Source organism: Sesamum indicum, linkage group LG8, assembly GCF_026168435.1.
Source record: "Sesamum indicum cultivar Baizhima isolate 11 linkage group LG8, ASM2616843v1, whole genome shotgun sequence".
NCBI classification, from domain to species: domain Eukaryota; kingdom Viridiplantae; phylum Streptophyta; class Magnoliopsida; order Lamiales; family Pedaliaceae; genus Sesamum; species Sesamum indicum.
Genome location: NC_142664.1, coordinates 24,910,641 through 24,923,823, shown reverse-complemented (window position 1 = coordinate 24,923,823; position 13,183 = coordinate 24,910,641). Strand labels below are relative to the sequence as shown.

Sequence of the window (13,183 nt, the reverse complement as noted above, 5' to 3'; positions counted from 1 at the left end):
TTTAAAATTTATTAGCTGATTAATTAATATTGATTAATTAGAAAATTTTAAATTTGCATATTGAAATACTTATTTTATTTATTTGATAAATTATGTCATGTGACTGATCATTGCAAAATTAGTATTTTTTTTAATCAATTCCACTGTTTCTTTTTTTATTTTTTTTCCTTCAGTTATTATTATTATTTTTGGGTAAGGGTATTATTGTCCTTTCACCATGGGACGTGGAGCCACAACTTAGAAGTATTATTGTTGGACTAGTAGTGTTTGCTGATCTCCTAAGCATTTCCCACCAAGCCTAAAGCATTCCAGATTGTTCATCAAATACCCGGCGTATTCCGTCGGCGCTTTCTCCGATCAGTCTCCGACTGGTTTCCGGCACATACCGATCATCCTAAGGTACAGGAAATTGGATCGTGACGAGTTATTCGCATTTCTCATTTCTAATTCTCCTATTTCCTCAAAATTCGGATGATTGATAGTTTTTAGTGATCGAAATGAGTGTGTTAACTCTGTAATATTTGACAAGTTTGCATTATATTTTGGAGGATAGTTTGAATTGATTGTTGTTGTTGTCGAATGTAGGTATTACTTTTGAGATTTCCGTGCGGAAAGGATGAGTAAAGTATTCGAAGGTTACGAGCGCCAATACTGTGAGCTGTCTGCTAATCTATCCAAGAAGATTACTTCAGCTAGTCTCCTTGATGGGGGTGAGAAAGGATTTTCTTTGTTCTTTGCTGGTTTTCTTGAATAGTAATTCGTTTACAGTTCTTATTTTTCTTTTTGTCATAGAATAAATTGTGTTTCATCAATTTCCGTGGACGTGTAATGGTATCTTGAATTGCTAAAGAGTCTTCCCGAGATGTTGCTTGTTGCAGCTAGAATGTAGAAATAACAAGTTTTTGACGGTTAGAAATTATAATTTGGAGTGTGCTGGACTTTTATGTTTTAGATTTTTCGAGAATTCAAAACAAGTCATAGCACTGATCTGATGGTAAACACACTTAACTTTGATCATGTGTCTGTGAGTGAGCAACAATGTCTGAAAATGATGCTTCAGTGCTAAAAGTACGTCCCTAACATATAATATTTTAGTTTTATTCTTGTTGCACTTCTTATATTTAGTTTTTTCATCTTCTTCCATCTGGCAGTTCTTTAACATGGTGGGATGACAACTGTTACATGTCAAAGGAAATTGGGTTTTTGGCTTAAAATCTGTCAGAATGGTTTAAGACATCACACCTCTCAAAATTGAAGAAACTTTTGAGCTCCATTAAACAAATTTTAGCACTTGGTTCCAAATGTAGACTGATTCATGCAGAAGAAGCTATATCTTCCATTAGTTTTTGTCTTTTCTGTCGGTTTCTTGCTGTCCTCTATTGAGATTTATGATTATACTAAGTTTTCAGCTCACTGAGGTTCTGAGATTGTGCTACAACTAACTGTGCCACAGAACTTTCCTTTCCATTTCATTTTTTGAAAGCATATAAACAGAGAACAGCCGTATCCCTTGGAAATGAACGTAAAGTTATTTCTGCAAGTGTAACTATCCCCACCACTTGTATGCTCTGCTTATATTTTTTTATTTGATTGTAGTACATAAACTACCTTGATCTGCTGGAGCGTATAGTTTTCTGATGGTCAATAGTCTTATACTTAGTTTGCAATTTCTCTTAATTGAGTACTAAAATCATATTATGGACAGGCGTGATTATCTTGCTACCTTGCTGTAAACTGACACCTTAAGCAGGTTCATATTGTTGGGTTGTGTACCATACTTTTCATGTAAACATGAACTTGTAAGTTTGGAGGACTCAACAAGATCTTTGATGCCATTTTTCCCCCAATTTTGCTAGATCTGATTTGTAAGCTTTTTATAATTTGCAAGGTGCAATGACAGAATTAGTTCATCACCTCATGCAAAATGGGGTTATGTTTAACATTTTAATTGCAGCTCTTATGTGTTTGTATGTAGTTCATGCCCATTTGTTGCTTATATGGTCACTATGACATCTTTCATAATTGCAGAACAGAAGAAACAGAAAGTATCTGAAATTAAAGGAGGATTCGAAGATGCTGAGGCACTGGTAATTGAATGCTCTGAAACATATAATAATAGTATCTATAGACTTCTGAAACTCTAGACTAAACTATGACTTTGATTAATATCCTAGATACGTAAAATGGATCTAGAGGCTAGAAGCTTGCCCCCAAATGTCAAAGCTACACTCCTGGCCAAGTTGAGAGAATATAAAACGGATTTGAACAATTTGAAAACGGAAGTGAAGAGAATCACTTCAGCTAATGCCAACCAAGCAGCACGGGATGAGTTGTTGGAATCAGGAATGGCGGATACAATGATGGTACTTACCCTTCCCATTTTTATTACTAACGTGATTATGAGCATGAAATGATCATCTTATTAGTGATTGGGGATTTGGGGTTAATTGGAAAAGGTGACAAGTGGATGCATTGACTGCAGTTGCCTCCTGTTCTGAAGATTTATGGCTTTCTATCATTTCTTTGCTTTTCCTGCTTAGGATGTGACTAATCGCACATCCACATTTCTCCTCCACTCTATTTTCTTTCTGAAAATGTTTAATAGTGTTTTTTCACTTTAAATAAATCATATTGATTAAGTTACATTATATTCTATTTGTTCTTTTTTAAGATGATTGCCGGAATCAAAAGAAAGATAGGTGATCCTTTCTTGGTGAAACTGGTCCTCTTTCTAGTGCAGTTAACTTTTTGGTTTGTCTAATAATTATTAAGTTGGAAAGAGATATTATGTTTTGTCTATAAAGATGCATGTAAGCTCGCCATCAGTGGAGATCTGTCTATTCTGTTTCATAGATATAAGTGTTCCTTTAGATTGTCTACCAGTTGAATGTTCTGTTTCCTATGCCTAAATTCCATATCATTTTCCTTGCCTCATCAAAATTTAATCTATCGAGACATCAGAGCAAACACTGCTTTGATTTTTTACTTTAATATTGAGCTTGACAAAGTTCTACTGTCATATTAAACTTCAGGGTGTTTTTGGAGAAAGAAAACAATTTTGGAAAAGAAGTGGCAAAATGAAACCAGTGAAAAGTGATTTTTATATTGGGTGCCTATATCTGCTTATAGCGCCATAAACTTGATTAAACGCCTATGTCAAACTTGCTACACCTGAAATTCAGGTCTTACAGTCTAGTAAAATATGTGACAGTGAAATTCAGCATTCTTGAGTGATGATGTGAATTTTCCGATTTCTGGTTATATGGTCCAGCTGCTGATTTTGGCACTTATAAATTTTAATTTCTGTTTTTAGACATAGGATACAAGTAGCTTATCATCTTCTGAGGTGGCCACAGTTTGAGGTGATATCTGTGCATTGCTTTTATGAAATCTCCATTAGTTATATTCGGTTGTGAGGGAGTTGCTTATGGTTGTCTATATACTTCTTTATATCTTATTGCTCCTATATTTTATGCCCATGTTGTTGGTTGAGAGATATTTGCTCCACATAGGTTAATTGTATGTTAATTGAAATTCGAGAATACAGGCATCAGCCGATCAAAGAACGAGGTTGATTATGTCAACTGAGAGATTAAACCAGTCCAGTGATAGGATCAGGGAAAGTCGAAAAACAATGCTGGAAACTGAAGAGCTTGGGGTCTCAATTCTTCAAGATTTGCACCAGCAACGTCAGTCCCTCCTGCACGCGCATAACACAGTATGTCATTTCATAGATTCCTACATCCGTTTTTGGTTTTGTTTGTTTCACACTTTTCGTAGTAATAAATATTATCAGACTTGGGAGCTGGTATATTCCTCCCAAGGTTAGAGACTGAGAATGAACTGCACTATTTGATTATTGAGATTATTAAGATGATGAAAGAAGTTATCTTTTGCAGCTTCATGGGGTGGATGACAACATCAGTCGAAGCAAAAAAGTTCTTACTAATATGTCGAGAAGAATGAGCAGGAACAAGTGGATCATCGGCTCTATCATTACCGTTCTGGTTATAGCCATAATTTTGATTCTTTACTTCAAGCTGACCCATTAACTTGGCAGTTCTCATAATTGTAATACCTTTTTGTGTTGTCTTTTTGGTTTTTGTGATGAACCTGTATGTGTTCTACATTACTTGTGTGGCAATTTGTAATTGTAATCTTTGTGTGCGATGGATTATATTTACTGCCGAGTTCGTCATCTCTCTGTACTGTAAAGCACCAGCTATATCTGCTCGGTATTGAGTATCCAATATCCTTTAGGCGTTCTGCTTTTGTTTTAGCACAGGCTGTTTGCTAGTATTTTCGCATTAAATTGAGTAATATAGCTGTTTATTGGCCCAAGTTGTAGTTATTGCAGCGGATTGAATGTTCTATTTCAAATCTATTGCATTTTTTTATCTCATTCGTGTATGAAAAATTTCTCTAAATAAGATTATAATGTAATAATTTGTACACAGGGTATGCATATAGTAATAGAATAGAATGTATAACAGAAATAAAATAAAAAATTCAATTCCTTATTGCAAAAGGTTACTTGGCTGAGAAAAAAGCATGAACGATCAACGTCTCAAGTTCTGCGAGAAAAAGGAAAGAAAAACAAATAATAAAGAAACAATACAAGACTAGACTTTGATTTTCAGGTTTTAGACCAACAAAATCACACATAGTTGAACTTAGAATCCAACTGATGATAAGTTGACACCAAATTGTTTGAAGTACTACGCCAATTAAAGACAAGATAAAAATCCATGATCTCATTCCACCTCTTCTTGTCAATACTAGCCAGATTCACACACACACACACACACACATAGAGGCACCCCTGTTTCGCCACACCAGCAATATGCAGCATATACACACTTGCATATGACTGCAACATGCCATATGCAGTAAAAGCGCGCAATATAACAAGTTATGCAGCCCAAGCACTCGAAGAAATTCAAGCATATTTAGTCATGTACACCATGAGCACACAGCACACGCATTTTTGGCTTTTTCTTAAACGTGCAATGAAAATATAATGATTGGTATTTACAAAGATCAGTAATGACAAATTTCAGTAATGTTATAGTAATATAACATTCTCAAGGCGTGCAGCTGACTCTCATTTCAAGCTTAACAACGAAATGAGTTCTAGGACCCCTACATCTCTGATGATTTCATTTGAGCTTGACCACATCCTAGACCTCCTTAAAGAGCATTAAAATCTATAAGCACCCATGAAAGAGAGATTTTCATCATAAAACTTTACATAAAACTCGGAAGCAGCCATATCATACAACAAACTATGGGCAGAATGGTCATAATTTCAGCTAGAAAGTAACATAATAAAGCTTCTCATAGGTGTCACAGGGATTACATTACTTCTTTTGGGAAGAAAAACCCAATATCCAATTTTACCTTTTCCTCCTAAAATATCAAAGTTCAGTTCAATAGTATGGGGTTTAGGGGCTCGACAGGTATCGTGAAACGAATCTCCTGCCAGGCCCTGGTGAGAGATTCCTACCTTTGTTGTAGATTCACATAAAGATTCCTCATGCATGCAACTGCTCGGTATTGTGTATGAAAATGTGAAGCATCTGGCTTTCATTGTAAAGGAGGTCCAGCACACCTATACCATATTAACCAATTGAGGAAGCATACTCACGTGCTTTCTGAAGACTGCATCCGAGGAAGTTAAAAACACAAATAGAACTTCAGTTAAGAGTTGTATATATGGCAAAAGCAAAGGACAAATACAAACTGACTACCTGCATAGGATAAAAGTTCATTGTTGGTGTAATGAAGCATCATGCTCAGGAGAAAAATCCATATTAGCAGTTTCATCTTCCTCATCATACTCTTCTTCCTCATCTTCTTCTGCTGAAGTAGCTTGCCCATTAAGATCCACATTAACACCATTTACCTTCCTCACAAACTGGCCTCTCAAACGAGGTCTGCGTTCAGCGAGTTTCTTACGGTTCACATATCTGATCCTCTTGTCAAAACGTCTTTCTTTTCGCTTCTGCCTGAACTTCATCAAGGCTGCCTCCCTACGGTCAACTTTACTTAACTTCCCTTCATCAAAGGACGAATTTCCAATCGATTGCCATGGATGTGGTGCAGGCATTTGGCCTGGTTGTAGGCATAAGCCAAATGGGTAATAAGGATAAGATGCCATCCCTGGGATGTGAGGCGCACACTGGGGAATATGGTTGTACTGAGTTAATAAAGCAGAATTAGCATGGTTGTGCATATCTGGTAGGTTCTTGTAATACATAAATGCTGATGACATCGTTACTTGATTCATTACTCTGGACATGTAAGAATAGGCAGTATGAGTGTAACTACTGGTAATATCATGGGGATAGCCATTTCTTAAATGCATATGCTCCTGAGAGAACTCCTCCTTTGCGTTTCTCTGTTGAGAGATATCCAGTGATACAGGGGGAGTACAGGACCTCTCCATAGAAAATGATTCAGGAATACTGTTAGTGCTCGGACACTCGTCTCCTTGTGAATTCGTAGTGCTTGGATAATGATCTCCTTGCAAATGGTTTTCCAGGGTGTTTCTGCTATCTTCTCCTTGTATATTGGGACCCACTTGACCACTCAGTATAGGATTTTCCATCATCCTCACATGCAGAGGTGTATTTTCATGAACAGGAGAACACCCCTGGTCGTTGCTTTGGGACGTGCTTGATTTGACATACGTGAAAAAGGCAGAAGATTCACCTATCTTCAATTGGCTCTTCTTTGGGAAAGATGAGATTTGTCCTGAAAACAATTTAAAAGCAAAACTTAGGCATATGTAACATAGAAGACAAGAAAACCAAGTAAGATGTTCTCTTTGATTAGCCATTAAACTTTCCAATTTTCAGTAGGAAGTCTCAAACAATAATCCAAAAGAATCCAAGTCGCATCAAGAAGAATGAATGGCCTTCAAATCTAAGAAAAGAGGGGGGGATAGCAGAAAATCAACTCCATTTAAGTTGACGGACTTTTAGCAGATCTTGACATTACAGTTCTCTAGCATGTAAAAAGTATGTTGGCTAAACTTGAAGAAATTGCACGAACTCCCTAGTATGATACACATATCGATGATGATGGCAAGAGCAGTTACAAGACTGGGCACACCAAAGTCAGAAATCTGAGGTTGACATAGGCATGAACATCAGAATTTTGCATCTTTAGGTGAAGAATCTTCCTCATTATCAACAACAGTAGAATGCTTCACTGCTGCAGCAAAAAAGCGCGCCCCAAATCGTGAAGCCAGGAGCTTTCACATGGTGAAAATTTTCACCTCTAGTCTAATGATTTTTTCCAACGGAGAAGCATGTCAGCTAACATAGTTATACCAGATCATATGTTTGAAGTTCTGTCTATAACTTTTCTCATCTCCACTAGATTAAGTTAAAAATTCCAAAGAAAATTCCGGAGGCCAATTGGCCATATCTATTGACAAGGAGACCAAAGAATCTTCAAACTTCTTTTAATTAGTCCCATTAAAGAAAATCAGGAAAAAGTTGTCACCTCTACTTCAAAAAATACAAACAGGATAGCAGCAGAATGACTTTCGATGGACATGTTCCAGATTCATTTGTACTCCTCAATTACGCACCAAAATATTAGAACTGTCCCACAATAATGTTTGGTTGTGTTTTCAATGAGATTTTTTCCACTTTTCACTATTTAGTTAGTTGGGATTTGTTTGGTCAAGCCATTTTTATTGAAAACGAATTCCTATTTTAATTCTCAAAATTTTGAAATTATAAGTCACATGGGTTTGTCATATTTGTCTTATCTTGTCAGCATGTCTTTTCTTGTTTCAAATCAATTAAAATTATTTCAAATGGCAAGACTCAGTTTGATTATTTTATAATTTCACATATTCAATTAATTTGGTCATATGTCACATCAAAAATACATATACCTATATTCAACATTGTCACACCTATATACCTACATTTGGAAACAACTAATCCAAACATATTCTCAGTTTTCGCACAAAAACCAATAAAGCATTTCTACCCATTTTCAAATGTTGGAAACTGAAAATAAAAATAAAAACACAACCAAACGGGCTTTATCGTGTTCCAAAAAACTGATAACCTAAATGCTCCAGATTATTTGATGCCTATCTATCTAAATATAGCAGACGCTACACTGTTCAGATGCACGCTTCTGGGTTTACTTTCAGAGACACTGGAAACATATGTCCAAATGGTCAAGAAAAATATTCTTCAGATATGCAATTGGAGAATCAGAGAATTCTGTTTAATATTTTATAGGTAGTCAGGAATTAATTAAATACTGTGATCCATTCACCTGTCCATTTGTCACTTATTCCTGGCACATCACGCTGACACTCTGAAAGAGCCTCAACTGCTATAGCAATAGGAGCAGCAGTGGTGGTATTAGTCTGAAATTTAGATGCAGGAACAAAACAAATGCAAATGGAGTAAATGTTAGTTAAATAATCAACTTAACAGGAATTGAAATCCTCAAGCATTATTGCATATCAACAACAACAATCTTTGTCAGAAACTCTTTATTGGAATAAAAATTGGGTTGTCACGTTAATCTCCTACCTGAGCTAAATCCCCAATTTCTCCTCTCCCTTTTTAATAATTATAAAAGTTTCCCCTTTAATTTTGCTCCAAAGGGAATCCAGACAAAAGTTATGAATTGGACACTTTGCTCACAGCTTGACAAGATAAACAAGAGAAAAAAGAATCAAACTCACCTCATCTTCTGGATAGGTTGAAACACACGTCTCCGGGTTAGTACTCTTTCGAGACTTGTCGTCCGTGTCGTCCGAAAATAAAGTGGTGCTGTTGGTATTAGCATCACTATGGTCCGACACAACCACATCAAAATCATAACTTACAATATTCTTCTCCACTAGTCCAAGCTGTCGATCAAAAAATAAGTGTACACAAGGATTAGATAAACTTATAATAGTACACAAAAATATGGTAAAGAATTTACTATGTTGATGAAAGATCACTACATACTCGCAGCATTTTGGATAGGACATTTTAAAATGGACCATGTGAAGATGCTTTACCACAAGGTAGCTTTAGAACTAGAACAGACTATGATTTTATTCAATTTAAATAAGAGTATCATTAAATTTTGGGATATGTCCTAGTAAGTACCAAGAATTGATAATTAGTTCCTCGGACATGGTTAGTGTGATGTAACCCATAGTCCATACCCACACAGGTTACTGAGAATATAGAGAGCATCCACACTACTCTTAACGAAAAACCAAGGAAAAACTCCAGATTGTTAATAACAATTACTTCATGCACCAAAATATAGTATTTACCATTCGCCGCCTTCTCCACATGTGAGTCCACAAGTTCAAGAGCTCATTGGTACGTAATGGCTTCACGAGGTAATCAGCTGCTCCAAGTTTCAGGCACTTGACAACAATAGGGACCTCATCTTGAGATGACATCACTAGCGAAGCAAACAAAGCAACCAAAGAATGACAATCATATTAGTCTCTTCTATAACTTTAAACATTTATAATAAAAAAATACATGGAGGGGAAAAGAAAAAATTATACTCACTGATCACAGGAATACGTCGCCACTCTTTGTCCCTAATGATATATTTTAACATTTTCAATCCTTTAGACATTGGAAGGTCAAGTTCAGAAAGAATAATATCTATATCAGCCCCCTCAGCATTCAGTGCATCAATCACCTGTCTTGGCGACTTCACGGAAGTCACTGGAGAGCAATGCCATTTACATTCAGTGCCCAAAAATCACATGATGGTTAAGTGAGGAATTGACATATGATCAACTTAGGGAGTTTCTAGACTTCACAGCAGTAGTGAAATTTCAAAGAGTGGAAATATAATAGTCAATTCCAGGATATATAAGTAATTCCCATATTTTATAACACTAAATTTAATAATGGAAATGTACTTTTTGTTGATATCTGGCACTTCCCATTCTAATTAAATAGAACTTTCATGGAAGAGAATCAATTCCTTGTCCTCTGTGTTTCCTTTAAGGCCGTCTAAAATTCTTCCAAAGACAATTGTTTTCAAGACACGTAAACAAGTTCTCTCTGGAACTCCTTTAATTCCTAAACTTATCTTCACTTTTTTACTAATTCAACGATCATCAATATACCTGCACCGTACAATTTTTTTGAGGAAAGGAACACCACATGCTGGGTGTAATCAACCTGCTTATAGTTCAACCAGCACCACTGGTTGCACTCAAAACCATCACTAAATCAAATGCAATTAATCTGGTAGTCCAGTGAAGTTTTAAAATCCTCCTAACAGATTAATCAGGAATGATCCAGACCGGTATTTAGATGAAATCCTGAAAGGTAATGACTGTAAGGCTTGGCGCAGTTAATGGCGATGATATTGATGTGAGTGATTACAGCTAAGGTGAACTTTCAAGGCTGATATAGCAAAAAGTCAACACTTGAGTCTCATTATGTTAGTTTGTAAAACCAGTTCTGGAAATCTAGTACCCAGTTACTGATAAAGCAATTAAGTTATAAATTGGGAAAACTTTACTTCTAGAGTAAGTACTTGTAATTTGCAGTCAAAACTTTTTTAACAATACAAATGGCCACATTAAGTGTTATTTCAACTCGTTATTTCTCGTGCATATCCACCCACCCCAAGTGAGGGTGTCAAAGCTCTTCCAAAGCAAAACCCTTCCTAAAAATTTTATTTTGGAACAAGTCAGGCTTCTTCGGTACAGTAAACTCAGACCTTCCAACTAATTATATCACATAATATTTGACAATTCCGCCAACTTCAGCTCTAAGGATGCATTTAACATGGAAAGTTGGAATCTAAAGCTGCATATGTTCCTTAATGATATGCTATAAGTTTTTGATTATCCCTACAGCACATGATTAAACAACAAATCACACTAAATTCGATCTTAAAAAGTAAATATGAGTACAGAACAAACTCCATTCTCAATTATAAACGATTATCAAATCATAGCAATGGCTATAATCAATCAAAATATCAACAAAAACTTCAAACAGTGAAGAACATCAAAATAGTACCTTGATAAGAACATTTACACAAAAGTGTAAAAACCTCCTCAGAGCTTTTGTCATCATTATCACAGAGCAAAATCCTCACTTTACTCCGATCAATAAACCCATCCCCGCTCTTCCCAATCTCACTCTTCTCCATCACCCCCTGATGTTCCTAAACTAATTACAGTTACAAATTAGGGTTCCAACCAAAACCCCACAACAGTGAGTACTAGAGAAACTCCATTTTTTACACCCCACAAACTTCCAGCCTATAAAGAGCTAAAACATAAAACCATTCGCCTTCTACCTCCCCAAAATTCTCCACAAATTTCCATCTTCCAGATCACTGCGCACCAGCAGCGCAGGTTATCTCACTTCCCCCTCCAAAAACGGCAAAGTCAGCGGTCAATCATCTCATCAACCACAACCAACAGCAAAAAAAAACTTAAGTCCCAATCCCAAGGCCTCGCGACGCAGCTACCAATCCACACACGTTAGCACCCAACCTTGTGAGTATCTATATAGATAAACTGCGCCATCGAATTTGTTCGCCTGTCGTCAAAAAACTCTCAGTGGTATTTCAATGGCGCTTTTCATTCAACGAGTAGTGATGGTGGGTGCTAAAGTGAGCCTGATGACTTGGCGAGCTGTGGAGCGTTAGATCTGGGAAAGAAGGGTTGGGATGGAGTGGTGCAGGTTAGGGAAAGGGGTGACGTGGAGGGTGATGAGAGGGGGGACGGAAAAATGAGGAACCCGGGGGGATTGTGAAGGATAGTTTTAAAGATAGAGGAGACGCCACGTCAGCAGAAAGATCTTTGAAAAGCGTAAAAGGGCTGTAAAAGTGGATGAGCTGTAAATCAACTTAAAGATTCTAAGGCCTTTTCTTTTTGGGGGCCCAATTGCCCAATTCCTTCCAACCATCCTTCACTATTTGATCCCTAAATCTTTATTCTTTTTTTTTCAGAATTTACAATTTTTATTATATATTTGTATGGTAAGATTATTTTAAATTTTATTTTTTTTAAAATATTGAACAAAAAATTTGGGAGTATGAATCCTAATATGTTTTTTTGAAAGTTTGTACATGGAGTGCTTATAAATGTTGAAAATAAGTACATTTATCAGCTTATTATTGAAAATAAGTCGAAAAAAGCGTTTTGTTTTACAGCTTCTGTTTTTGAACTGCTTAAAATCAAAAGTTATAAACAATTCTCTTCCAACATTTGTAACTTCTTTTAAAATTATAAATATTAAATTGTTTTTCCCAACATTCCAACTTTAATTTTTTTATTGCGTGTAATTTTTATTTTCAAACACTCTGAACTTTCATTATTGTTTAAATATTTAATATCTGATTTGTCATTCTTCCTAAATATATATTAATTACGTAATAAATATATCATACTTGTCATGTTAATTTTAATTTGGTCAGACTTAAAATTTCCACATCAATGAATGAACTAAGGAGTTACGTTTCCCTTTTATAATGTTACAAAAGGAGACCTAAAGCATCGCATTGCTATGTAAGAAGTGTACATAGCAAGAAATGACATATAACTGGAACTATGTTAGGGACCTTTCATGGTCCTATAATAAGAAACTAGATATTTTTTTAAAACATTGAATAACATTCGATATAATTAAGTTTAATTCATTGATAATTGATCGTCTCAAATTATAAATAACATTATATTTTAGGATGGCACACAAAATCGCCCAACAACACGATCTTGGCATAACAATTATTGTTTTTATCCTTATTGATGTGAGCAAAAAATGCTTTTTTCGTGAAGTTCAATTCGAGATTTTTGTTAGTTTGCAAGTTTGGGAACCTACAATGAAAATGTTAGTACTCCAACATTCAAGTTAGTATTTGAACAAAAAAATCAAGAAAAAATAAAGTGACAAAACAATAAAAGATAACAAACTGTTGAATTTCATGTGTGTAAGTGTAATTGACAGTTACTCTTCTTAAATACGGGAGCTCAATATTTATATACAACCTCCAACCCTTATGACAAGGCTAGGCCTCCCAGAATTCGGGGGAGGAGCTATCCATTAGCCTCTCGAATCTGCTATTCTTTGGGAGTAATGAGGCTCTATGTGGGTAAGGATACTTTTGGCGAACAAGATTGCCCCATGGATAAGGACGGTTCATGCAGAAGAGC

At 35.8% G+C, this 13,183-nt stretch overlaps 2 protein-coding genes across 3 annotated transcripts; one reads left to right on the top strand and one right to left on the bottom strand.

Annotated features, from left to right (window-relative positions):
- Positions 1-246: 246 nt before the first annotated feature.
- On the top strand, positions 247-4,279 carry LOC105168809 (vesicle transport v-SNARE 13). Its single transcript, XM_011088964.3, has 6 exons — positions 247-399; positions 586-710; positions 2,029-2,087; positions 2,175-2,363; positions 3,548-3,718; positions 3,900-4,279. The coding sequence occupies exons 2-6, from the start codon at positions 617-619 to the stop codon at positions 4,050-4,052; spliced, it is 666 nt and encodes a 221-aa protein (XP_011087266.1). The 5' UTR covers positions 247-399; positions 586-616; the 3' UTR covers positions 4,053-4,279.
- A 952-nt stretch (positions 4,280-5,231) lies between these two features.
- On the bottom strand, positions 5,232-11,770 carry LOC105168807 (two-component response regulator-like APRR1). 2 transcript variants are annotated; one of them, XM_088883380.1, is made up of 7 exons: positions 11,040-11,770; positions 9,561-9,722; positions 9,314-9,447; positions 8,726-8,893; positions 8,308-8,401; positions 5,751-6,756; positions 5,232-5,661 (listed from the first exon to the last, which is right to left on the bottom strand). In XM_088883380.1, exons 1-6 carry the CDS (start codon positions 11,170-11,172, stop codon positions 5,768-5,770), a joined length of 1,680 nt encoding a protein of 559 aa, XP_088739506.1. In that variant the 5' UTR covers positions 11,173-11,770; the 3' UTR covers positions 5,232-5,661; positions 5,751-5,767. The 2 variants fall into 2 exon arrangements, with proteins under 2 accessions (XP_088739506.1, XP_088739507.1); XM_088883381.1 differs by lacking the exon at positions 9,561-9,722.
- Positions 11,771-13,183: the final 1,413 nt, after the last annotated feature.